The following is a 24232-nucleotide window of genomic DNA, read 5'->3' as shown; positions in this document are numbered from 1 at the left end:
GTCTGTATTTCCTCTAATTATATGGACAGAATTGTATGTCAGCCGGGGACAACATTATAGTTTGCCTGTGGAAGTGATCTAGCACAGTTGCAGCCGGTTTAGGTGGTAGGGAGTCAGGAAAAGACGAACAGAGTGAAAAGGGCTTTTTAGTTTGCTTGGTGTTGTTTTGTTTTAGTGTTTGTGCATCTCCAGAAATCACCTGTTAATCAAACATGTAACATCTTTCTTTGGATTTTCCATTATACAACCACCAGTTATTCTGGTCATGTAGGTGAAGTTCTTTATCCTTTATTCCATATTGTATGAACTGATGTGTGTGATTTGAAAAGTGTCACAGTGAAGAGTAGAAAATCTGGACAGTCGTTGTGGCTTTCCAAATCATAAACCTCACTCTATTAAACTTTATTTGCAGCTGCAGCCAGCAGCTTTTCAGGGAGTCGTCCTGTAAAAAAACTCTGTATGAAATTAAATGAGCTTCAGAGAACATTTCATCAGCAGTAAAATCAGGTTAAACATTTACGAAAAAAGGGATAGTTTTATTTTTTTCAAAGAAACAATATATAATGTTCATATATGTTGTTAATTGTAAGTACAGTTGGAGTGTAATGAAAGAAGTGTATACCTTAAGCAATATCTTTTGTTTGCTGCAGGTTTATTGCAGTAATCAACAAAACCTACCACTGTGGTGCAGACTGGTGTGTGTGTGTGTGTGTGTGTGTGTGTGTGCATCTTCTTTCATCTGCATGTTAACAGACACTCTTGTTCTCGGTGTCATCCACACACTGAGCTGTCAGTTGTGCATGTCTGGGCAGCCTTGTTCTGTGTCAAACTACTGGTGATGTAATGGAGAAACACACAAGCATACAAGTTCAATGAGTGACACACAACAGACAAGCAAACACACCCCTTGTCTTGCATTCTTCTGGGCAGAGACATCTTCAATAAATCATCTTTACGTCTGCGACTCTCCTCTTCTAGTGTTTTTATTCTTGCAGACAGAGTTTACATGTTGCATAAACAATAGAGAAGTGAACCAGCGTCCCTCTGTTCATTCAGTTCTTCTTGGATTGATGCCATAAAAATTTGTTGGAGGCAAATTGTGTGCAGGAAAAAAAACTGATGACACGGAAGATACAGAAGTCATCTGCAGTGTTACTAATGAAACTGAACAGATGGACAGAATTATATAAGCCTGTCGCTGCTGCCCCGAGGGAGCCAGTTTGACAATGGAGGTAATTTTACACTGTGCAGATACAGTAGTGTAGCAGTGTGGTGTCAAATACTGAGTTGAAGTTATGCTAACAAGGCCATTCATCATTTCTTTCAGTTATGGTAAAAGTGTGTGTACCTGGGACCAGGGTGACATGGTTGTAATAAGTCTGTAGGGGCAGGAGACTTGAGCACCCAGGTTGAGAACAAGCCAACAGTTCAAACCCACTGAGACAATTTTGTGGCGTTAGTTGTACTTAAGATAAGATGTGTCGACCTTTACATACAAATCTTGCCTGGTGCTTCTTGAATATTCATGCTGGCACACTGGGGCATTAGTATGTGATGTTGTGTGGCTCATTGTACATCAGCCATTTGTTGGGTTCCAGAAAGTCAACAGTTCTCCCCACGAAGCGGTGCCTCAACAAAAGTGGCCATGAATGTGCGGGCGGGCTGGCCACTCAATTTATCAACATCACATGATGTATAATGGAACCATTAGCTGCTCATCCATCAGACTGAAAGGACGGCCGCCTCAGCTGTCAGTCTTACATTCAGGAGGGATGGATGTGTGGTGAATACCGAAGCTGTTGCCTTCTTTTGGTGCAGCGAGATGTGAAAGAGGCTTTACAGGAAGGTTTGTCAGTGTGTATAAGTGTGTTTGTGTGTGTGGACTCTTCTGACGGGAGCGTTTCCCTGCTCTGCATTGACAATAACAGCAGATAAGGATGTGTGCAGTTGATAAACTCAATGGGAATTTTGAGACTTTGGCTCTGTAATGGTGTTAATCCCAGTGCAACCTAATCAAGGAACCCAGAAATCCCCCTGCAGTGCAGCTACTGCTGTGCCCAGAAATCCAGAAGGACCTGAGTTCTGATATTGGGTGAGTCAAGAACACAGGAAACTTAGTTTAAACTTTAGGGGACAAAAAATATGGACAAGGTAAAAGAGGAAAATATAGAGACTATGCTGAAGTAACTGGCACCTGTTGCTTCCTCTGTGTCCTTGACATACACAGGATGAAATGCTTAATTTATTGCAGTGCACGGGTGTGTTTATTATGTAAATGTTCTCAGAAGGAGGTAAAAACATTTCATTTTATTACTTACATGGGAGATTTTTTTTTTTTTTATATAGAAGCATTACCTTTACTGGTACTGCAGCTGCTATAATTGTTTTAGCAGCATGGGATCATGTCCTTTATAAAGCACAAATAAATGCATATGAATAGGATGGATTCTGTTCACACCATCCTTTACGTCCTACTCTAAAGTTTTCAATGAGTCCTCGATTCTTGGTATTCAGAGGGCGACATGTCCGACCAGGCATCACCGCCTAATTGGCTACATTCATCGCTTTTTATTGAATTCACTCAGCCCCCTTTGAATTTATTTTTGGATGGCACACAAAGAGCAGCACTCCAGCGAAGTCGACCGTTCTTTGTTAATTAATTACATAACCGATCACTTATGTAATGTGGTGGGAAGGGTTTTGGTAGATGAGAGAATCCACACTCCTCTGTCCTCCCAGCAAAAACATGCTACATTTACTGGGTGCGTCAACATCAGATCCTAAAGCTTTAAACTCACCAAGGCAAATGAAGCAGTGCAGCTTCAGGGCAGATTATTCCACGTAAAAGTGAAAATACTGTACAAGTGTGTGCGTGTTTGCGTGCGACCTCATACGTTTGTATGCATGTGTAAAAGAAAGAAAAACAGAAACCATGTTAGGGAGTGGGTGTTTACATGCGTGAGAGTGTGGAGAGTGGGTGTACATGGTTGTATACATGAAAGAGGGCAGCGAGAGAGATAGAAAATGTGTACATGTGTGTGTAAGTGGAAATTTCGGTCTTTTATCTGGTACTGAAGGGTAAACAGGAAAGGATGGAGCTCTCAAACAATTTCCTCTTTCTCCAAAAAATTCCCTTCTGTTTACATCAGTCCATGAACGAACAGCAGAGAAGCAGATACGACATAGACAGTTTTAATTAAAAGATGTTTCTGTCACAACGTCTGAAAATAGTAGTAGTTCAGAGTGTTTCATTTAAAGGGGAAAAGAAAAGGAGGAAACAGACAGGTTAGACAATCTACGATATTTATTATATATTATATTTTATTTATTTGTTGCTAAATGAAATGACCTCATACACACTAGTAGAAGCACCATGGATGTGACTGGCCATCGTCTTTGTACAGCTCCAAAACATACACAACACATGGTTTGCAGCTAAACAACTGCGCTGTAGGTCCGACTGTGAAGAATCAGTGAAGGACATGCAGGAAATATTGACTTTTAGACTTTAATAAGATTGTAACAGCTGTTTGGACAACTTTGGTTCCCCACAACACGGACCTCATGTTTTTAAGTTACATGCTTTCCGGAGCATTTTTATGCCACACTCTAGAGGAGCTCGGAAAATCCCCCACTACTGCAGCCCAGTAAAAACACTGGAACAAAGGAGTGCATACAATAACCAAATGTGTTTGCAGCTCTACTGAAATGTATCAACAAATTTAGACTGTAGTTAAACTGTAAAGTTGTTTAGGTTCTTTATATTGTGCTTTATATTGTGAGTTTTGGCCTACAACCACTAAATAGTTAGATTTTTCTGTGTTTACTGAGATTTAGCTGTTTCCTCACATGTTGCCAGGCACATTTCATGCTGTAACACCTTCCCAGTGGGAGTCCATGTTCTGTTTAAACAGAAGCAGAATGAGTATCTTCAAATGAGAGAAAGATGAGAAAGGGCCACGGTGTCTGAAGTGCTAATCCAGACTGCTGCCCTAAATGTGCTTAATGGGTGGCAAAAGGAAACTCAAATTTAGTTCACTGAATCTTTCTGTTCTAATGAGTTTCAAGTGTTTACCAGTGTTTCTGTTCACTGGTGGATTTTTTTGCAAGGTCTTTTTATTTTAATTGTTACTGAATGATGACAATTTGAGCCCGACCACATCCATTTGAGCCCGACCGCTGGGCTTCAAATCCTGTTGCCTCCAAACACATCCACACCACAAATGTCTCCTTTGGGGATCCATAGCATTTGATTTTGTGTGTCTGTGTTGTGTGTTTGTTTGGTTTCCCTCAGGGAAAGCTGCCTAGCACCAGTTAGCCCAGAGTCATGTCCCCTTGTCCAGGCCTTCCTGGCTGAGAGTCCAGGCCGCCTTTTCCTGGGTCACGCCCAAACGCAGCTAAAGACAGGCCTTCAGATCCAAGAGAGACACCTCTTCCTCTTCAACGACGCACTGCTCGTCGCCAAAGCCAAGTAAGTTTCCCTCTGTGTGTCCTGTGAAGCGACAGAGCGAACGAAGGAATGCATGTGGTTGCGTGAGTGAGATGGAAATAGAGGCAGAGACCCATAAACAGCCAAGACAAGAGGGAAATAAATTTAGATCAACTTTTCATATGTTTCTAGTTGTTTCGTTAACACTGATATCAAACAGCAATCAGTGGAGGATGGAGCTGTATCCCTCTGCAGCCTTCCCCTCCATTCTCTTCCCCTTATTCTTACGCTTCTCTCCCCCTCCCTCATTATTCCCCAGTATATAATTATTTCCCAGCCAATTAAATCCACATGAAGCCTGGCTCAGATCAAAGACACAGTTTGGGGCTCCCCACCCACAGACTGAACACACTGCGACACACACACACACACACACACACACACACACACACACACACACACACACACACACACACACACACATATCTCAGAAATAGAAACTTAAAGAGCAAATTTGGTGTTTTTGAAGTCCACAAACGTGCACACACTGTACATGCAAAAACTCATATAAACACATAAACACATAGACCTGCAGAGATGGAAGCAGGTCTCTGCTCTGTTTACTTACGTACTTATGGTGCACACACATCCCTCAGTGCAAACACAGCAGGACCTCTGTGGTTTGTCCTAGGAGTCACGTGCCACCGGGTGGAGCTGACTCCTCCAGCACAGAGTATATGCTATAACTGGCTTTATTACGTTGTGGCTGAACACAGGCTACGTTAGAGGAATGTGTGTTGGCATGTGTGTGTGAGAGAGAACAAGTTAATTTATGTGTATGTGTGTGAGGATTTATATCTGCGTAATAGAAGGGCGAGTATATGTGTGTGCCACATGTGTGCATTTGGAGTTTTTCCCTGTATAATCACAGCGGTGGATAAATAGACTTCTACTGAGTGTGTGTTTAACCTTTAAAAATAACCGTCTTTTAATATTTCCTTCTATATTAAGTGTTTCAGAAGATCATCATAAGCTGAAGGTTTAGGGAGATATGCTGGACTAACTAGTAACTAGTGAGGCTAACTGGTCTGGTCCCTTAGATAGACTGGATGGATGATTAGTTCTGGGCTGTGGGTGGCACAGAATATTTGGAGACATCGTGTTGGAGCCAATAGAAGGTGTAACGCAGCACACTTTATTCTGCAGGTCTCCCACTCATTTCAAAGTTAAGGCCCAAGTCCGAGTGTGTGAGATGTGGACAGCCAACTGCATGGAGGAGGTGTGTGAAGGAAGCACCAACCCAGAGAGCAGCTTTGTTATGGGCTGGCCCACCTGCAACTGTGTGGCCACCTTCAGGTACACCCCCCCCCCGCCCCCCCCCCCCCCCCCCCCCCCCCCCCCCACACACACACACATATATAAACTAAATAAGCTGCTCACTCAAGAAGAGGAATGTCTGGAAATGGACTTATAATTGTATTTTTCTTAGAAGACACCAATTTAATGAGGATAAAGTAACATCGTGTCACCTTTCTAACTCAGTTCTGTACATCTCTGTGGATTGCATTGCAGCATGCTAAGAATATTTCCAACATGCCTCTGATATTCGTCTGACAGAGTACACTATGTTCTGAGATACAGATGCAAATTATAAGGCACCTAAAAAACTGAACACGCAACCACAAAGTCCATAAATCCTTTAAAGCCAAGAAAGTTGTAAGTCAGTTGTTTCTTCACTGCAGTAGAGAACATAACCACACATACGTACATACAACAGTCGTGAAATGCAACACACCCGCACATGCAGTCATATTTACGGTGCTGTGCATTTGACATAAATCTGTTCATACACACTGACACACACCCATTTCAGTTTCCATCAACAGGAATTCAGTCATAGCTTGGAGCACTTTGTGGTTTTTAGCCAGCGGAAGTTACATAACGAATGAAAAACACAATGTTGTTTTCAACATGATTTCCTCTAATTATGTTTTATTCCTCTCTTTACTCCTCTTTAGCTCTGAGGAGCAGAAAGACAAATGGTTGGCACTCATCAAAAGGTAACTGCTTCGTTTTTCTTGCTGCTACTTTGTTTGTAATGTTATGTTTTTGTTCTGCAAATCAGTTCCTTTACACTCAGGTTAAGGCAACTATTTTATTTACAGCCCAGATGAATTGCTTGATATTTTCCATGCTCCTAAATGTTAACCTACTATACCATATCATTTTCCTGAACTTAACTTATATTCAGATGTTTTTCTTCTTTTAACTCTGGCCTTATCCACTTGTTTTCCTTCTAAACTCAGTCGGATAATTGAGGGAAAAGAGAAGGATGATCCTAAGGCCATTCCACTAAAGATATTTGCAAAGGACATTGGAAACTGCGCATATGTAAGAGTCTCCTCTTTCCTCTGTATTGCTTCCATCAGCACAAAATGGAATATTGTTTGATTGCAGTCTGTCCATAAGTGGGTAATTAATGACTAGCAGTGCTGTCATTTATGTTGCACTCAAACAAGTGGATTTTTTCATAGTTTTTCCAAAATGTTTCCATCAGGCCAAGACACTTGTGGTCAGCAACACTGACAGCACCACTGATGTCATCCGCACGGCCCTGCTGCAGTTTGGCATAGCAGTGAGTAACCAAAGGCCACTGATGGCCTTGATGTGAAGTCAAAAACTGTTTCAGGATAAATATCTTCAATTTTTGTGTTTGTGGCGGTTTCTTTATACAACATTGTGCTATGATAAAGGTATTTCAGCAGGTAAAAGCAAGAAAGATCTAATAGATTTAATTTAAATGGAAACTAAATGAATTAATCCTGATTCTCTTTTGCTTTTTCTAGGGTTGTGTTAAAGACCACCGGCTGTGGGTGAGCTCCAATAAGGACGACCCTCCGTACCCTCTCATTGGTGAGCCCACTTGTCATAGCCATGACTTTTTAAAACACTATTAGGAAAATGTAGAGGAAAAATACTATTTTCCCTTTGTATGAAAAGTTCTTTAACCTGCAATCATGGTGCATAATAAGAATTAGAGCAGACTGAATTGTACATGTGTGATTCAATATAATATAATATTGGTGGTTCTTAAAAATCTGGATGCATAATGATATATTTTAAAAATTAATTAAAATTTTACCAAAATAAATAAAAGCTTCCCATCTCCTCCCTCTCACATGGACTATTTTAAAAACACTGACTTGTGTGTGTGTCATTGTGTGTGTGTTCTGCCCCAGTCTTTGCTTTGGCTCCATGTGACATGCACAGACTGCACATACCAGACCCCTCACCTTTAACCTCTGAACCCTGACCTCTCATTCAGGCCATGAGTTTCCCTTCAGCATCAAGATGAGCCACATTCGGGATGGTGGGAGCAGTGGTGGAGGACTGGGAGGAGGAGCAGGAAGGGATCCAATGAGTCCCACTGACTGTCCAGAGGTGCTGCTCCTGGACCAGTGTCTCCCTCCAGATACCCAGTGCCAGTTCATCCTCAAACCCAGCAGGGTGGCCCCGGGACCAGCTCAACTTATAGGTAAGGCTGGTGGTCAGGGCTTTTCATTATAAAATGGAAATCTGGCCCCAGTAAGCCACCATGCTGTTATTTTTTCATCTAGCTTGGAAAAAAAGACATTTTCATGTGGGAAGGCTGCAGCCTCAAGGTGTATTCTAAAAAGCTGATTAGTTAAATTGCCTCCAAACTGAAAATGCTAGTCCTCATTATGTATTTGCAGAAATGGGTTGCATTTTGAGTTTAAACCTGCAGCAAGGCATAAATCACTGTCTGACATCAGGTTATGGACAAGTCAGGAGAATTCATGAAGTAAGAGCAGAGTACGGGCTGTGTCAGAAATCATCTGTCAGTGCGGCTCTGCAACACCACAAGACAAAGTGTGAGCCCACAGATGCAGAACAGAAAGTGCCTCCTCAGAATTGGTTTCACTTATATAAACCATTTCATTTTGTTTGCTCATTCTTGACACTCCTGTGCATAGAATCATGCTGTTAGTGTTGATGAATCAGGGAGAGCAAGAAGAAAAGGAGTCATCGAGAACGGTGGGAAAAGAGATTTCAGTGGAGAAGGGGTTGCAGCAGGGGTTAGGACAGACGTGGTGTCAAAATAAAAAAACATCAGGCAGACAAGGAGGAAGAAACCCCAGAAGGGACGGATGAGTGTGAGAATAGGAAGATGGAAAGTGAAAAGAGATGACACAGCTATTGAGTAAGTCTGAAGGTCAGTGGAGGTGAAGGAAAAAGAAACAACAAACTGTAACAGATAGAGAGCAGGATTTGCAGACGGACAGACTGAAAAGGAGACCTCAGAAGTGAGAGGGACAGAAAATGAGGAGGGGAAGAAAGAAAAACACAGGAGCAGGGACGAGCTGCAGGGTGACCGGGATGGAAAAAGGATGAGATGAGGTTCAGAGGAAAAACAAATTGAGGAGAAAAGTGTGTGTTTTCCAGTCAAAGAGGCTCCACTTTGCCAACCACAAGCTTCTCCTCAGATTCCTCTGACTCAAACACAACATCATCTTACATAATCACTCCCTACCAACCTGCTGTCGAGGCCTGATCGCTCACCCAAACCCAAATGTTAATAGACGTGTGTTAACTGAGTGGCCACGGGAGAAGCACCTGTCCAGGCTTCTGTTCTCAGACAATCCTGCAGACAGTTCTGTCCTCAATATTAGAAACTATTTGGTGAATGTAAAATAAAACGTAACATGATGTTGTGATGTTATTTTTGATGTTTGGGTTAAAGCTGCTTGGTTACGGTTACATCCAGAACTATTTAGTTCAGGGGAGGAATCTATGAGGCTCGATAAGGTCAGTCACCTGTCTGAACTGGTCTTACATAATCCTGTGTTTTATTGCCCATGAAGTGAAAAACTGCATCATTCGGCTGGTGTGTAACACACAAGCAGAAGATTACAGCAGGATGACAGACACTGACCACCCAGTCCACAAGTACTCTGTCTCTCTGTCCTCATTCCTCCTCTCTGCAACTGTTCCCTGACTTGAGAGCTGTAATGATGTAACGCCTGATTTACAGCAAGGTCATGTTTTTACAATGATAGGAAGGCCTGCTGACTGCCAGAGCAGACCAGTAATTCTTTTACCGCTGAACTCTGTTCCAGTGTATTTGGGCACAGTGCCACGGCTGATCATTGAATAATGAATTCTATGTGAGCTATGCACATATTTCGTGGGGCTTTCTGAGCTGCTGCGTCCTCCACCCACTGAAAGAATCTTTCATTTGTTAGGAGAGTCCCACCCCAGCAAACATACATATCACAGTTGCTTAACAACATAAATGTTAGAATTTCAAGATTGTTGACAAATCAAAGCTGCTGCAATTCAGTGCTTGTAGTTTTTGCAAATTTGCAGGTGTCATCAGTAATTTATGCAATCAGATGCAATTTTCTCTCCATCAAGTAATTAACTGATAGACTGTTTTTAACACTGCTCCATTGCATGTATTTTAGCAGAACCAGGGACAGGTCACAGTGCAGTAGTGTCTAAATTTGGTCACTTGTTTGTTTTGTATGTGCCTTGGAGGCTTGAATGGCACTTTAAGTCATTTTGCATGCAGATTAGTTAAATTGTAAACGTTATGCAGAAACACACTGAGCTGTTGTGTCACACAGGACATGTAGACACCGTGAAGGTTTGTCTGCAGACAGACTCTTAAACACAAACTACACAGGTAGATGTGTCTTAGCACCGCTGGGAAAACACACCAAAAGGAACACACACAGTCATATACTGTGTGCTTTCACACCCCTTCAGTTATGTGTAGTGGAACATGAGGGCATGTCTGCATATGTTTCTCTCAAACACTGAATCAGTGGTTCTTTCTTCTAATGATTTTATGGATTCCCATGTGTCTTTGTCTTTAACACCTAGACCTTATTTGTCATAATTGTTTGGCTGAAATTAGCAGAGTTCAGCAAGAATCAGTGGCTTTATTTTTCAGTGCTGAACCTGATTTTTAGATTTAATTGATTCTGCATTTCTTCCTTTAGGATGTTTAGGTACAAATATATTCAATATTACCAAGTTATTTGCCTTTTTAAAGCTCACTTCATCTTCTTTTTGCCTGCAGAGCCTGGTCAGCAGAAGTCCTTTAAGAGGAAGAGGTCTCTGATCAACTGGCCTTTCTGGAGAGGCTCCAACACACAGCTGGACAGCCTGCCCCTGTCCCCGACCTCACTCTCCCCCACTCAAGGACGCCTCTTCGGACGCCCCCTGGGCTATGTTTGCTCTCCAGACCACGGCCTGCCCAAGCCCGTCATGGTGAGTTGGATGGAGGTCATGGAGACCAGTAGGACAAGTCAAGGGCCCGTCTGGAGAGGGTCACTGGGGGGTGAAAGTGTATCTGTATTTGAAGTAGATGTATTTTTAGTTACTGTTGGATTATTGCTCTGTGAGGTGAAGATACACACCAGCTGCTTGTATTAGACTGTACTGCATGTCTCAGATAGACGACTTAATTAAAGAGAGAAATAAAGAAAATGTTGAAATTACTAGCAAAGTGAAAATCCATATGTTGAATAAGAAATCAAAATTCTACCTCTTGGTTTAAATAATAAATTGTTTTTGGCTGTTAGGGCCTTCGAACAGCTTTTAATTGTGTAAGTAATTAAAGCCTGGTAATTAGTCTTACATAGGTTATCTTCCATCTCCCTGTTTCTTCCAGGACATGCTGGTGTTCCTGTACCTGGAGGGACCCTACACCAAGGGCGTCTTCAGGCGCTCAGCTGGGGCCAAAGCCTGCCGGGAGCTTCGAGACAGATTGGACAGGGGGACCGAGGACCCAGAGATCTCACACCAGTCTGTGTTCGTTGTTGCTGCTGTCCTCAAGGTAACACACACACACTAGACCACACACTCACTCGTTTAAAACCGGACAGGAGAAAGCAGGAGCTACTGATGTGTGTCCACAGTCACACAGGTCCAGACAGGTTAATCTGTCTCTGCACAGCCAGACACAAGGTGCAGCATTTAGTGATATTCACTAAAGAAAATAGTCCTTAGTTAATTAATCCCTAATTGTAAAACAAGCTTGAGGTTGGCAGATTTAAAAAACAAATGAATTAATGCATAAATATTGTTCTGTATACAGGATTTCCTGCGAAATGTCCCAGGGAGCATGTTGTGTGTGGATCTCTACGACCAGTGGATGGATGTGATGGAGGGAGAGAGAGGGGAGGAGAGGATACAGGCTGTCCAGAGGTAGCGACTGTCTTCAAATCTTGAAATAACATAAATTTTCAGGCCAAACCGCTTCTCATACACACTCACACAGACAAGTCACACAGATGTTTATTGGACAGGTGGATAAATAAATGAGAGATCTGGGGGTTTCTGGTGCCCTAACACCTCACTGTGACACTTCCTTTAATTGCACACTGTTTATGTCTGGAGAGCGAAGGAAGGAAAGAGACACAGGGCAGTTCTCCAAATCCACAAGGAACAAACCAAATTCCTTTTTGCTTAGGAAAATAAAAAGCAACTGGTACGAGTGTAGCAATGATCACGTTTATGGAGAAATTCCTGAGGAGCCTCAGCAAACAACATGACAACAGTCACACTGTGTGACAACAAGGAGCAGGGACAAAATGTTTTTTTAGATGATTTATGACTTCTCTCTCTCTCTCTCTCTCTTCTCTCTCTCCATCGCTCTCTCTCAGGTTGCTCCACCTCCTGCCCAGTGAGAACCTGCTTCTGCTGCGACATGTGATCGCCGTGCTGCATTGTATCCAAGGCAACGCCCACGATAACCAGATGAACGCCTTCAACCTGTCTGTCTGTATTGCACCCAGCATGCTTTGGGCTCCTGCAACAAGCACCCCTGAGATGGAGGGGGAGGGCACCAAAAAGGTAAATTATTATGAATCCTCAGATCTGACAGAACCACACACAGCATGCTCCCCGAGCTGTTGGAAGTGTATCTGAGATGCACTGAGCGTGATGTGCGCATGCAAAATCAGAAAGGAGTGAAGCTGGAGTCAAAATAGTAACAGCCTTTAATAACAGTTTGTGGTGACCTTCATGTGCCGTTCCTCCTAATTATATTTTCATAAATCCAAAGTTAACTCAGTGGTGAAGCAACACTGTTTTCCCCTCATATCTCGCTTAGCCACATGAAAATAAAAAGCAGCCTGAGCTCACCTCAGCGTGCACAAATAACATGCTTTGGAAAGACGGAGCAATATGTACATGATTTCACATGCAATGGATGTGGGTTTTGGTAGCAGGATTTCATTCATCATGACGCCTGCCCTGATCGCTTCACTTAATCACAACCATCTCCCATAGTGGAGGAAATGGAAGACGTTTGGTGCATGCGTTGCACATGAAATCCGCATTTGTGGCACATTATTCGTGGTATTTCCAAAGCGTGTTATTTGTAGGTTTTGGGTTGAGAAGCAGTTTAATTCCTCCACAGTAGCAGCAGCAGCCACCAGAGCCCTTCATGCACACATTAAGACCGAAGGAATTCAAAGCTTTTGATTTGTAGTCTATTTACAGTGATTGAGTTACACACTGTCTGTGTGGGTTGGTTTGCTTGTCTTTTCAAATCTGTGTACGTGTGTTTGTGTGTGTGTGTGTGTGTGTGTATCCTTGAGGTGGTTGAGGTTCAGTGAGAAAATATGGAAATAGTTTCCTACAGAATCCTGAGACCAAGTGTGTGTTTTAGGGGAAAATAGTGTCGCAGAAACAGCCCTCTCTTTCTGTATTCACACACACACACACACACACACACACACACTTCTCAGCACAAATACCCTCAACATGCCTAAAAATCTCTTTCACAAATACTCCACTGATAAGACTTTCTCTGTCACACACACGTCTTTGTGTGTGTGGCCTGAGTACAGGCAGCCTTCTTCTGGGAAAAACTAAAAAATAACAAAGTGGGATTTTGACATTTCCCTCCTTGTGGTCAGAGCCAGGGGCCAATTTAAACTAGTTGGGGCCCCTGGCTGCTTAATGGCTAGATTCCAACCTCGTCTGGTGACACGTGAGGACTCGGTTTTAGCCAATTCAGTTTAGCCTTTGTGTCTCTTACTCTTTTATGCAGCACATAATTTAAATGTTTTTGGCTGAAGGCCGTTCAGGAGTGTCTGTTGTTAGATGCAGCTTGAGTTGTTGTACAGTTACAGTCACAGGCAGGATCCAGTGCAGGGAAAATACTTGAGCAGAGAGATTTTGCTTTGCAGGCTGCTGGATGCTTGTGTTGAGATGACCCACCAACACACAGCTGCAATGCACATACAAATGTACATATCAAAATAATGTATGTGCTCCATGTAGCCTGCAGAAGTAGTAGTAGATAGTAGGGGCAGTAGTAGTAGATACTGTGGCAGCCATTGTAGAAAATCCACTCTCAACTTGTGTTCCTACCGCAACACATATTTTCTGAATGATACACAGCATTGTGTTGAATTTTTCCTGTTTTTCTGAATGGCTGAGAGGGAGATAAAGATAACAAGAAGCACTTCTGAATGAGCTGTTGATGGATGGACGGGTGAAAGTCTGGATGCCCTCAGGCTCTTTGAAACAGTGCTCTGTGTCACGTATCAGCCCTCTTTGAGTGACAGCGAGGAATGCTGAACGAGGGATGAAAGAGGTTCAGGAAGACTAAAGGAAGGAGAGAGTTGCGTGATAAGAAAAGTGAAATGACACAAGAAAGAAGAAAGAAAAACTAGAAGGTTTGAGAGGAATGAATGAACGTGGTGAAAACATCAGAAAGGAAAATGTCAAAGGGCTATTTTACTGTGACATATTTATCTTCCTATTTCTTTGCATTAGCAGCTGTTTTAGCCACATTAGAGTAAAGAGATACATCGTCAACAAAACATGAAAGAATGATCATTTTTACAGGTCTGTTATCCCAGTGCTGCTATTTTCTCTCTCTAATAATCCTGCTCGATAATAATAATCATGCAGTGAAGTGGTATCTCACTCAGAAACACTAGTCCAGAAACTAAATGATTATGGATTTAATCCTGATTGGCTGCTCCTAGTGGGCTGCTTAGGACCTAAAAAGTGATGTGAAGTGTTTTTACTAGGTGTAAGGCTACATGAAGACAGGAGGTAGGACAGGATCCCCAGGGTCTGGAGTAGATCCAGAAGGTGGTTACTGGAAACCTTTGGACAAGTGTCTCTGGACATCATGGATGTTATGGAGGAGGTGGGTTGTGCAGTCAGAGGTCTGACAGACAGACAGTCAGAATGTGCAGAGATTAAACCAGAAGGGAAGTTTTGTTGTATTGTAAGGGATTAACTGTGCCTGACTGCTAGAATGAAACGACCATAGAGCTCATTCAATTATATAACTCTGAAAATACTTAGCTTTCAACCTCCATCATCTACCAGATTAACTGAGGACAAATGAACCACCAGTGTTTGTTTTAGCACACTGTGAAAAATAGTTCCGTACTGAAGCCCTGAATCTCCTAAAGTCATGAAATAGGATGAATTTATTGGAAGTAGGTTAAATTGTCTCACTACACGATTAGATCTTTTCCATTTGTTAGAAGAATTTATAGCTAAATTATAGGCCAAAGCTGCTTTACAGTGTATCACGGTGTTTAGCCAAAGAGGCTTTACTTCTGAGAGCTGACTCCTGAAATGCATGTGGACACCATACAGACCTGTGAATACACAACATCTGGCTCACAAGCAGTGAGGCCCTGAAGTCTGTTTGTCTCTGTGTGTTTTCCATAGTGTCACAGAAACAGAGTGAAGGCAGGACAAACAACTCATTTATAAACAAAACAGGCAGAATTTGTGGAAAGTTTAGAGGAAACTTTCCACAAACTGGGGAGGATGAGGCTCCAACGTCTCTGAGTGGCTCTGGCTGGCTATTTGATTCACAGGATGCTGTATGTGCTAAGTACATTTTTTTTCTGTTTAGTTGCTTCAGACTAGAAATGTGATTTGTTTGTGGACAGATTCCAACTGGGCTGAGAAAAGTAGAGACATGTGATCTGTGATCTGTCAAAGCCCGAGCTGGTCTAAGTGTCTACTTGAAGAAAACAGCACAGTTGTTTCTTAGATGACGTTTGTTGTTGTGAATTTGAGTATTTACTTCTAAACACGATGATGGAAATAGCCATGCCTTCATCGTAGAGTGTTAAAAACCAGATTTGTCTGTTGTTCCCAGCAGTGGTCATTCAACAAGAATTCAGTATTTGAGCAGGAGATACTCAAAGCCCCCACATGATCTCATATTTTATTATCAGGATATTATCCAGGACTGGGAAGAAGGAGTTTGATGTTTTCTTGGTTGGGTTGAAATGCAAATATTCTTGTAGCAGTTGGAAGGTCAACATCAGTGCAAACAAACAAACACAAACTTTCTCACAGTGATAATAGAAGATACACATAAAAAAAAACACAGCTTTTGGAGATATCACAGTTATTTAGGTCACAGTGCCACAGAATGAAGCAGGCCGTAGCTGCAGAACAGGCAACTACACACTGGTTTTATCACAGCACACATATAATATCCATTTCCATTTTGGCGCGTGTGCTTCAACAAATGAGGTTCTATTTTCTGATTCACTCCTTCATCCAACTGTATAACAATGAAAATGAATTGGCAGCAGTTGCAGCGAAGAAAAGTCAAAGGGTTCGTGCTGTAACCAGGTGGTGTTTCTCCCTGCAGGTCTGTGAGCTGGTCCGCTTCCTGATAGAGAACTGCAGCAGCGTTCTGGGAGATGACGTGCCCTCGCTGTTCAGGAGCTTCAGCCAGAAGAGCAGCAGCAGCGATCACGGCTCAGGTAACTCAGAGATGACAGACAGTAAAGAGAACAGAAATGAACCTGACAGTGAAGCATGTGGTATAAAATGAAAATGAGCAGAGCATGGACAGAGTTTGATTTGGAGTCCAAGTCTGTGGGTTTGGCTTTTTACCCAGAGTTCCCAGCTCTGGTCTTTGATTAAACCACTGAAATGACATGTATCACATCATTTATATTAGCTCATAGTCCCAACAGTCACATAACTGATTCAGCTCTGTTATATAAACGCGATGAAGGTCTGAGAAAGAATCAGCCAGTAACACGACAGCAACATTTGTTTCACAGCTACGTCTATGAAGTGAAGATGTACACGCTGAATATCTTTCTGTGACCTCCACATCAAATGTTTGGACCATTTTGATCAGATAAAAATACAATTTGACTTGTCATTAATTAATAGCTTAGTAAAGAAGAAGAAACATTGAGGCGTGGACATAGTTGAAGGTCAGAGTGTGTGTGTGTGTGACTGACAATGCTTCAGTGTGTTACATCCCAAAATATTATAACAAGGTGGATTGAGGCTGACCTGCACAGCGTGTGTGTGTATGTGCGGTATTGAATGGCTGAGGCTGTGTCAGGCCTCTTGATTGGGGTCAACCTGCAGTAATTTCAGTGATTACCAGGGTCACGGGTGCTGATTAACGCAGCATTGAATCTCCTCATTCATAAATGCCAAAACTTTCTTCTTCACTCCATAAATAACCACCACAGGTCATGGTGCACGCTGGCAGGAGGACACGTTGTCCTTTGTTCTCTTTGTCTCCATCGGTGAACCGTGACTTTGTCCATTCAGCTCCTGGGGCCAAACTTTGATAGTTTCTCTCAAACTGCTCTCACTTCTTTTGTGAATGTTAGTTTCTGCCAGTACAGAGCAAGAGAATGTGGGATATGTTGTTGTAGCTTTCCTTTCATTTTGGTGTGGGCTCAAAATAAATCAAGTTTGGTCTCCTTCAACTCAGACTGCTAATTTTGGTAGCTGGTACATGGAAAGACTGTAAATTGCAGGATATAAAGGGGATGTCTGCAAAAGCTGTGTAATTTTAGGTCTACATGACCATTACAGGAAATGAAATGGTAAAACCTAAAAAAGATAGTCTGTGTTTTATATTTGCCAAATCATTGTGTTTTCCTGTGTTCCAAGTATCATAATGATGTTTTTCCCTCTTTTTTTATTGCTTTATTTCCCTGCTCATCCCCTTCCCTCCTTTCCGTCTTGCTCTGCCCAGATGTGTCGTCCTTCCAGATGAACGACTCATCCTACGACAGTCTGGAGAATGAGCTGAACGATGACCCTGAGTCTCCCTACCAAGAGCAGCTGCCGCTCCGGGACAAAGACAAGCCCGACAGCCGCAGCCGCGACTCTGTCATCACTCTCAGTGACTGTGACGGCGATCCTGACCCTGAGACTGACCTCCTACTGCAACTCCCCCCGCTGGCCAGACCCAGGAGGTTCAGCCCTGCAGTTCGACAGCCTCGCACCCGCCAGGCCAACGGCCAATCACAGGGTCCCAGGAGGCTGAGGAGGAGTTCAGAGCCTGCTTTGGCCCTGGCAAGCACACTGCCCTTGGGTATGGCGACGGTCCCTGCTGATAACCATCGCCTACCGGTAAGGAAGGCGAGCTACGATGCTGCCATGGAAGGGGAGAGGGAGGAGGACGAGGACGAGGTGTTTCTGGAGCAGGAGATGAATGGGCTGCAGCTGAAGGAGAAGGGGGAGGACAGATGTGAGAAGGGTCCTTCCAAAGTCCAGCATGGTGGGCGGAGGAAGATGAAGCACGCCCCTTCGCCTCCTTTGCGACTGGATGTCAGCTGTTCCAGTCTGTCATCACCAGCAACCTCACCCACAGGCTCCTCCCTCAGCTCTTTAGACTCCGCCTTCTCACAGTACTCTACTGACTACGCTTCCAATGGGGTGATTCTATTGGCCGAGACGGTTCCTCTCTCTCCTCACGTTCCTGGACGACCCCAGCTGTCACCTTCTCAGAAGGACGTGCCACTTTATTGTTCACAGCTCACCCAGCCCCCTCGGGCCAGCCAAAACAGCTCCCAGCCCCATGGCCTCCACCCAAACACGTGGCTCAAGAAGGACCGCCGTCTGTCATTAAAGCAGCCTGATCCTGGGCACACAGAGGAGGACTTGCCAGTGGTAAATGGGAAAACCAGTAATGGCTACTCTGTCAGTGCCATGGAGACTGTGGTGACAAATCAAAACTGCCGGCGGAGATCCAGCAGCCCTCCGTCCTACCAACAGGCGCTGCTGCAGCTGCAGCGTGGCCGCTCTCCTTTCTACAGAGGCACAGAGAAACCTCTGACAGTCAGAGAGCTGAAGCAGCTCCACGAACAGACCTCTACCAAGAGCACCTCAGCTTCCCCTATCAACCCTAAAGCAGATGCAGGAAGTGAGGTCACACAGGCTGGAAGTGAGTGCGTGCAGCCCCCTCAGGGTGTTTTCTATGGACAGAGCACCACCACTCTGGTCCTCCAGAGACAAAAGTCCCACTCTCTGACTCCAACCATGGAGGAACACAAGGAGACCCTTCCCCTCCCCCGCCGAGCATCCGAACCTACCAAGGTCAATGGGAACTCTCACCCACCCTGCAGTCTCGACTTGGACAGACCTCGGACCTCCAAAGGTCAGCCCCAAATTGGTGGCCTAAGAGTGTCAGACGTGGAGCCCAACCATGGTGAGCCACACTTCTGCCTCTCTCCTTCTGCTACCAGGGCTGTAAGAGACTACTTTTCCTCGCAGGGTCAGGTGGACACAGCTACCTGCCTGCGGAGGAGTCAGGAGGTGGCGCTAGCTATTGTGCAGGGGAAGAGGGAGTTTCAGAACAGGCGGTGCAGTGACCCACGTGTGGACGATTTTGAACAGCTTTTTTTTGCAGAAGAATCATATGTGTAAATAAGAACTTTGTACAGGCAAACCTGTAAGAGAGAGATTTTTTTACCTGATATGTTCACTTGTCTTCTTATATTCCTCTATACACACCTTTGTCCTTCTGGCAGCAGTGGTCAGCCTGATACAAAGAGGTGTTGCCATTTACGGTAACGGTACATCCAAAGTAGATATTTTAAACGGTACGGATACACTTGCTGCTCCAGTGTTTTATCTTGTCACCATGATCTGCATCACATGACAGACATCTGGCAAAAAGTAGGCGGAAGAGCTTGTTGGTTATAATGTGCAGTACTTTACAAGAGGTTGAAAAGTGCTTTCATATGACATGACATTACTTTCTAGCAAAATCAAAATGAGTCTAATTCATTCATGTGTTACAAAAAAGATGTGAAGAATCAGTTTAACTTCACATCTGGATCTGTAAACAGTCATTACCACAGCAAGTACACAACATTGGGCTATAAAAGTTAGCACGACAACTGTTCAGTGCTGCTCTGTTCTTCTTTGACTAAATGCAAATACTATGAACGTGTTTTCAGCTCTGTCACCTGTGACGTTTGCTGCTGCACCAGATGAGTACAGATGCCCTGACTGTACATACTTGTACCTTAAGAAAATAATACATCTTAAACTAGTTTAACAACATTTTATGACCAGTTGCATCTGTTAGGTGAACTATTACTCTTCCAGAGAGTGAATCAGTGAATCAGTAAGGCCGGTATTTATTCAGAGCCACACAGCACCCAGTGTTATCCTCCATAGCTCTGGTTTATATCTCTGTGACCTGGGAGGGAGCAAAACTGTCTAAGTGTGAAACTAAGTGCTGTTTAATATAATGTGATATGTGAGAAAACCTGTGCCATCCAAGGAGACGTCTCCTTTAGTCTTGCTTTTGTAGCACTTAATTTTTCTCACTGAAAAACCCATTTAGTCTCACAGAATAGCAAGAACACAGTGTGTACGTGTGTGTGTGTGTGTGTCTGTGTGTGTGTTGAGCTGAATGCACCATTGATATCAGTTTCTGTAGCTGTTGTATGTTTGTCCATAATATGACACCTTGTTTCAGTGCTGCTGTTAATGCAGTGTTGATTTCTTAGGCGACGCTTTACAATAAATGACCTTATTTCACTGTGTATTAATGTACTGAAACGTATGTAAATACATACCTAAAGATAATATATTCTTAGCACAGTGTAAGAGAAGTATTCTTGAGTACAGTATTAACATAGTGTTATTTTCAACTCAACCTTTCCACATGATCACACTGGAATAAGGCCGTTATGTTTAGTGTTACCAAAATGTACTTTTTCCTGTATATTAATATTTTAATTGTTATCTCCAATACAGTGAATTGTATTCAATGTGTAAAGTTCTGCATATTTATGATACAGAAATATCTAAATATATATATATATATAAATACATTATCATGTTCCCTTAGTATGTTGTGCTGTGTGGAAAAATCAAAATATGTATTTTTGTACATGCCAATTTTGATGCTGCTGTCTCTATAGAAGATATATTTACTACAGAACACACCATTTGTATATGATGTACATTTGATGTCCAGTGCTCACATGAACAAAATATCATTAATTTTAATAAATGTTGCTCTTGTGAAACTGCTTTGAAACTGTGAATTTGTTTTTGAGTGTGACCACAAAAAACATACTGGAGGGGAGATTTAGAACAAGGGTCATATACATACAATTATGTTACACAATTTAGTATCTATAGCAAATGATTATACAGTTAGAGGGGCGGTACGGTGGATTAGTGGTTAGCGTGTATGTCAGGTTGATTGGTGACTCTAAATTGCCCATAGGAGTGAGTGTGAGTGTGTGAGGTTGTTTGTCTCTATGTGGCCCTGTGATGGACTGGTGACCTGTCCAGGGTGGACCCCTGCCTTTCACCCAAAGAGAGCTGGGATAGGCTCCAGCTGATCCCTGGGACCCTGGTTAGGACTAAGTGGGTATAGAGGATGGATGGATGGATGGATGGATGGATGGGTGGATGGATATGCAGTTAGAGCCAAAAGAAAAGCTTTTTCTCTTCTACAAAATTTACAAATGACTGTAGCGATTTTGAAACCTTTCAATTCTTACTAGAACTGAAAATAAATGTCTTTCTTTGAACAATGTTTGGCTGCACAGTACAAGTATGTGTTGCTGGGGATATAAAAGTTGGAGGATTGCATAATCAACACTGAGGCACATCAAATAATTTATGGAGGAATTTTTGGAAGGAACATTGTGCAGTTCCTTTGTGACTGCGGTCTGAAGCATCCCAGGAACGTTTGTTTAAGCCCTTTGAGTGTTGAAGGCAGATATTTACTGCAAGGAAACTATGAGAGTAAATGTACTAACACAGCAACCAGCTGTGTGTTTGTAATTATGGTTCTATCGCTAATGTTTAAACTGTTCAACAATATGCAGAAAATAGATACGTCGTGGTTGACTCATATATTTGCAGAACACCTTGAGATGATCCATCAAAAGCTGTCAGGACTGTACACTGGTGTTTCCACCAGTACATGTCATTCAGATATAGATATTCTTCAGATGTTCTTTAGGGAGGCAGGTTGCTCTGCATTTTAGCTGACGTAATCCAGACAGTTTTGTTGCGTAATCAAAGCTTCTCTTATAAAACTTCAGCCTCACAGTCCACAGGCCTTTTAACAAGATTGTGCTTTAGTGTTTGTGCTTCATTAGATCGATTCAGTGGAGACCGACAAGATTGACTGACGGCTCTGTGTCACAGGGCAGGTGCAAAAATCAGTGTCTACACAATTAAAATGTCTTGTACGTGCAGGATTTTGACTCATCCTGCATTTACTTTACATGCCCGTAAAAATATTGAAAAAAATAGATGTTGAATACTCGTCATTCTTAGAGTTTTACTGTCATTTATAACTATGATGGAGAGACAGTACAACATAAAAACAAGTCTAATAAAATAAGCAGCAGGTTCTGTAATCACAATCTGTCCAGGTCTGTTTTTGGAAACCAGTAAGTCTTTCGACTTCACGTTGATCCACAGAGACAATGCACATCTGCAGCAGCTGTGGGATCACAAACAGCTGTATCAGTCTGGTTCCTGCTCTGGTTCCCGTCCTGTGTTGGTCCAGCAGAGAGCAGAGCGAATCACACTGGGGTGCAGGGCAACTCAAACCAAAGACAACTGCTTTGTAAATGAATACCATGTGCTTTTGATAAACTGCGAGATACAACTGTCTGATGTTCCACATCACGTGCTGAGTTTGTAGAGCAGGTCAGCAGCTGAACCTTCAACCTCAACATGATCCACAGTGCACCGAGCAGTATCTCATCAGCCTTTCTGTAGCTTGCTCAGTTGCAGCTGGTGTTTAATACTAAGAACGTACAGCGGATTTTTACTGGACTATTTCTGTCAGTTTGGTTTGTCTTAGGCTTTTTTCAGTCTAGTTCTGGCTCACTGCTGTCTTTACAGGTGCAGTTCACATTTTCAGAGCCCTCAGCTGCCCTCCTGGCTGTTGTTCTCAGAGGAATGAGAAAGGAGTTTCAGGGCAGCCTGGCTTCTCAGTGAGATTCCTTAGCCAACACAGTGGTCTCTGTGCAATGACTTTGTGCCTGATACAATCAACCCAAAGCATGAATTTCAGTCGAACCAGCAATTAATGTTTCCCTCCCTATTCTGTAATGTTGACCCACTCAGAAAAGCATGTAATGGCCCCCGCAGGAACCCTGCTTCTCCTCTCACATTGTTTTTCAGACACACATTATGCAGCTTTAGTGAAAAAGTTATATCGTAGTAAATAGGCATAAATAAAAACCCAGAGTTTCTGTGTAAAATATTACATCCAAAAATAATGTTTCTAACAGAAGAAAACTTTTGTGTGATAGAAGCAGCTGCCATTAAAGTTCCCAGAATATTACAGCATTGTTTCTTTTAAGCTGAAACCCACCAAATCAATTGTGCACTGGTTTATGGCATTCTGCAGGACCATCTGAAGAAAAACATGTCAGTTTTTTGTTTGACAGTTTTACATCTAAATACCACAAATTACGGCTCGGAAGAATGAGGACCTCAAACAAACTTCAGTTACATAAGACTAGAGAACATGTATGTTTCAGTGCACACAGGACGGGAGGAAATGTGATGCCAAGAGACATCACAAAGACACCTGTTAAAGGGGCAGTGAAGAGGAAAGATTGCACTGCTAGTTAAAAACATGTACGGTATGTTCTTGTTTGTGAATGCGTGTCTATGCGTGGACTCTATGTTCCCCTTTGAATGCATCACCTTTGTTGTATGTCAGTTTCATTATTGAGTCATATGAAATGTGATACATGACATTATTACCTCCTGTCGATACTGTAGATAAATGGAGATTAACTGAGTCAAATGATCCTGCAGCTTTTCAACATTTTAGAGTGAGTTCAGAAAACCGGAGGCAGCAGCCATGATTTGGGTAAAGATCAAGTAAGAACCAACTCATCCCCATGTTTGTTCCCCTCAGGGTTGATCTGTGCTCACACACACCCATACAGCTGTGAGACAGATAAAAGCTTCCACCATTAGATGGACTCCGTGGCTAAAAATGTCCCTGCAGACTTTTTCTCTCATCTACAAAGGCTGGAATCTCTATTGCCTACAGCTCCCATTTGAACAGTGGTTCCCCGTGATCTGTACAGAGTACATACCCAAACACACATCTGTGCACATGCTGATTATACATTATACATTTCTCAACCACACAAACAATGACACAATCACCAACACAAACAATTAGCAGACATGTAGTAAATATCCTCAAGTCATTAAATCATTATATGCACAAGGACACACCTATAGAAACAGGAGAGTCTCCAGTCTGCAGGACAGGACCTCAGGACAGCTTCCCTGCTGTTTTCCACATGCTGCTGTGTATGCTTTTGTATTTACGTCCCTTTCATGTGTGTACAAGTGAAGCTGGCCAGGAGGGTACATCTGACCTTTGCTGGCATTAAAAAAGAGATTAGGCCCAACTTTCATCTGGCTCTTTGTTATCACCACCAACACTCTCATCCGTTTTCTTCATGAAATAAATGTCAAAATGCTTTGAAGCTC

At 42.8% G+C, this 24232-nt stretch overlaps 1 protein-coding gene across 1 annotated transcript in view; it reads left to right on the top strand.

Moving 5' to 3' along the window:
* LOC113123733 (rho GTPase-activating protein 20-like) overlaps window positions 1-20743 on the top strand; it is a 26442-nt gene extending 5699 nt beyond the window's left edge. Inside the window, exons 3-15 of the mRNA XM_026295983.1 lie at window positions 4295-4471; window positions 5636-5785; window positions 6448-6489; window positions 6736-6820; window positions 6987-7064; window positions 7276-7342; window positions 7755-7964; window positions 10536-10726; window positions 11130-11294; window positions 11556-11665; window positions 12124-12313; window positions 16110-16224; window positions 17472-20743. Coding sequence (XP_026151768.1) covers window positions 4295-4471; window positions 5636-5785; window positions 6448-6489; window positions 6736-6820; window positions 6987-7064; window positions 7276-7342; window positions 7755-7964; window positions 10536-10726; window positions 11130-11294; window positions 11556-11665; window positions 12124-12313; window positions 16110-16224; window positions 17472-19147 — 3256 coding nt within the window. The 3' untranslated portion in view covers window positions 19148-20743. The remainder of the gene's footprint in view (window positions 1-4294; window positions 4472-5635; window positions 5786-6447; window positions 6490-6735; window positions 6821-6986; window positions 7065-7275; window positions 7343-7754; window positions 7965-10535; window positions 10727-11129; window positions 11295-11555; window positions 11666-12123; window positions 12314-16109; window positions 16225-17471) is intronic.
* The last annotated feature ends 3489 nt before the right edge of the window (window positions 20744-24232 follow it).

The sequence above is a fragment of the Mastacembelus armatus genome, chromosome 21, assembly GCF_900324485.2.
Source record: "Mastacembelus armatus chromosome 21, fMasArm1.2, whole genome shotgun sequence".
NCBI classification, from domain to species: Eukaryota; Metazoa; Chordata; class Actinopteri; order Synbranchiformes; family Mastacembelidae; genus Mastacembelus; species Mastacembelus armatus.
Note: the sequence above shows the minus strand (reverse complement) of the source record. Positions and strands in the feature narration are given on the sequence as shown.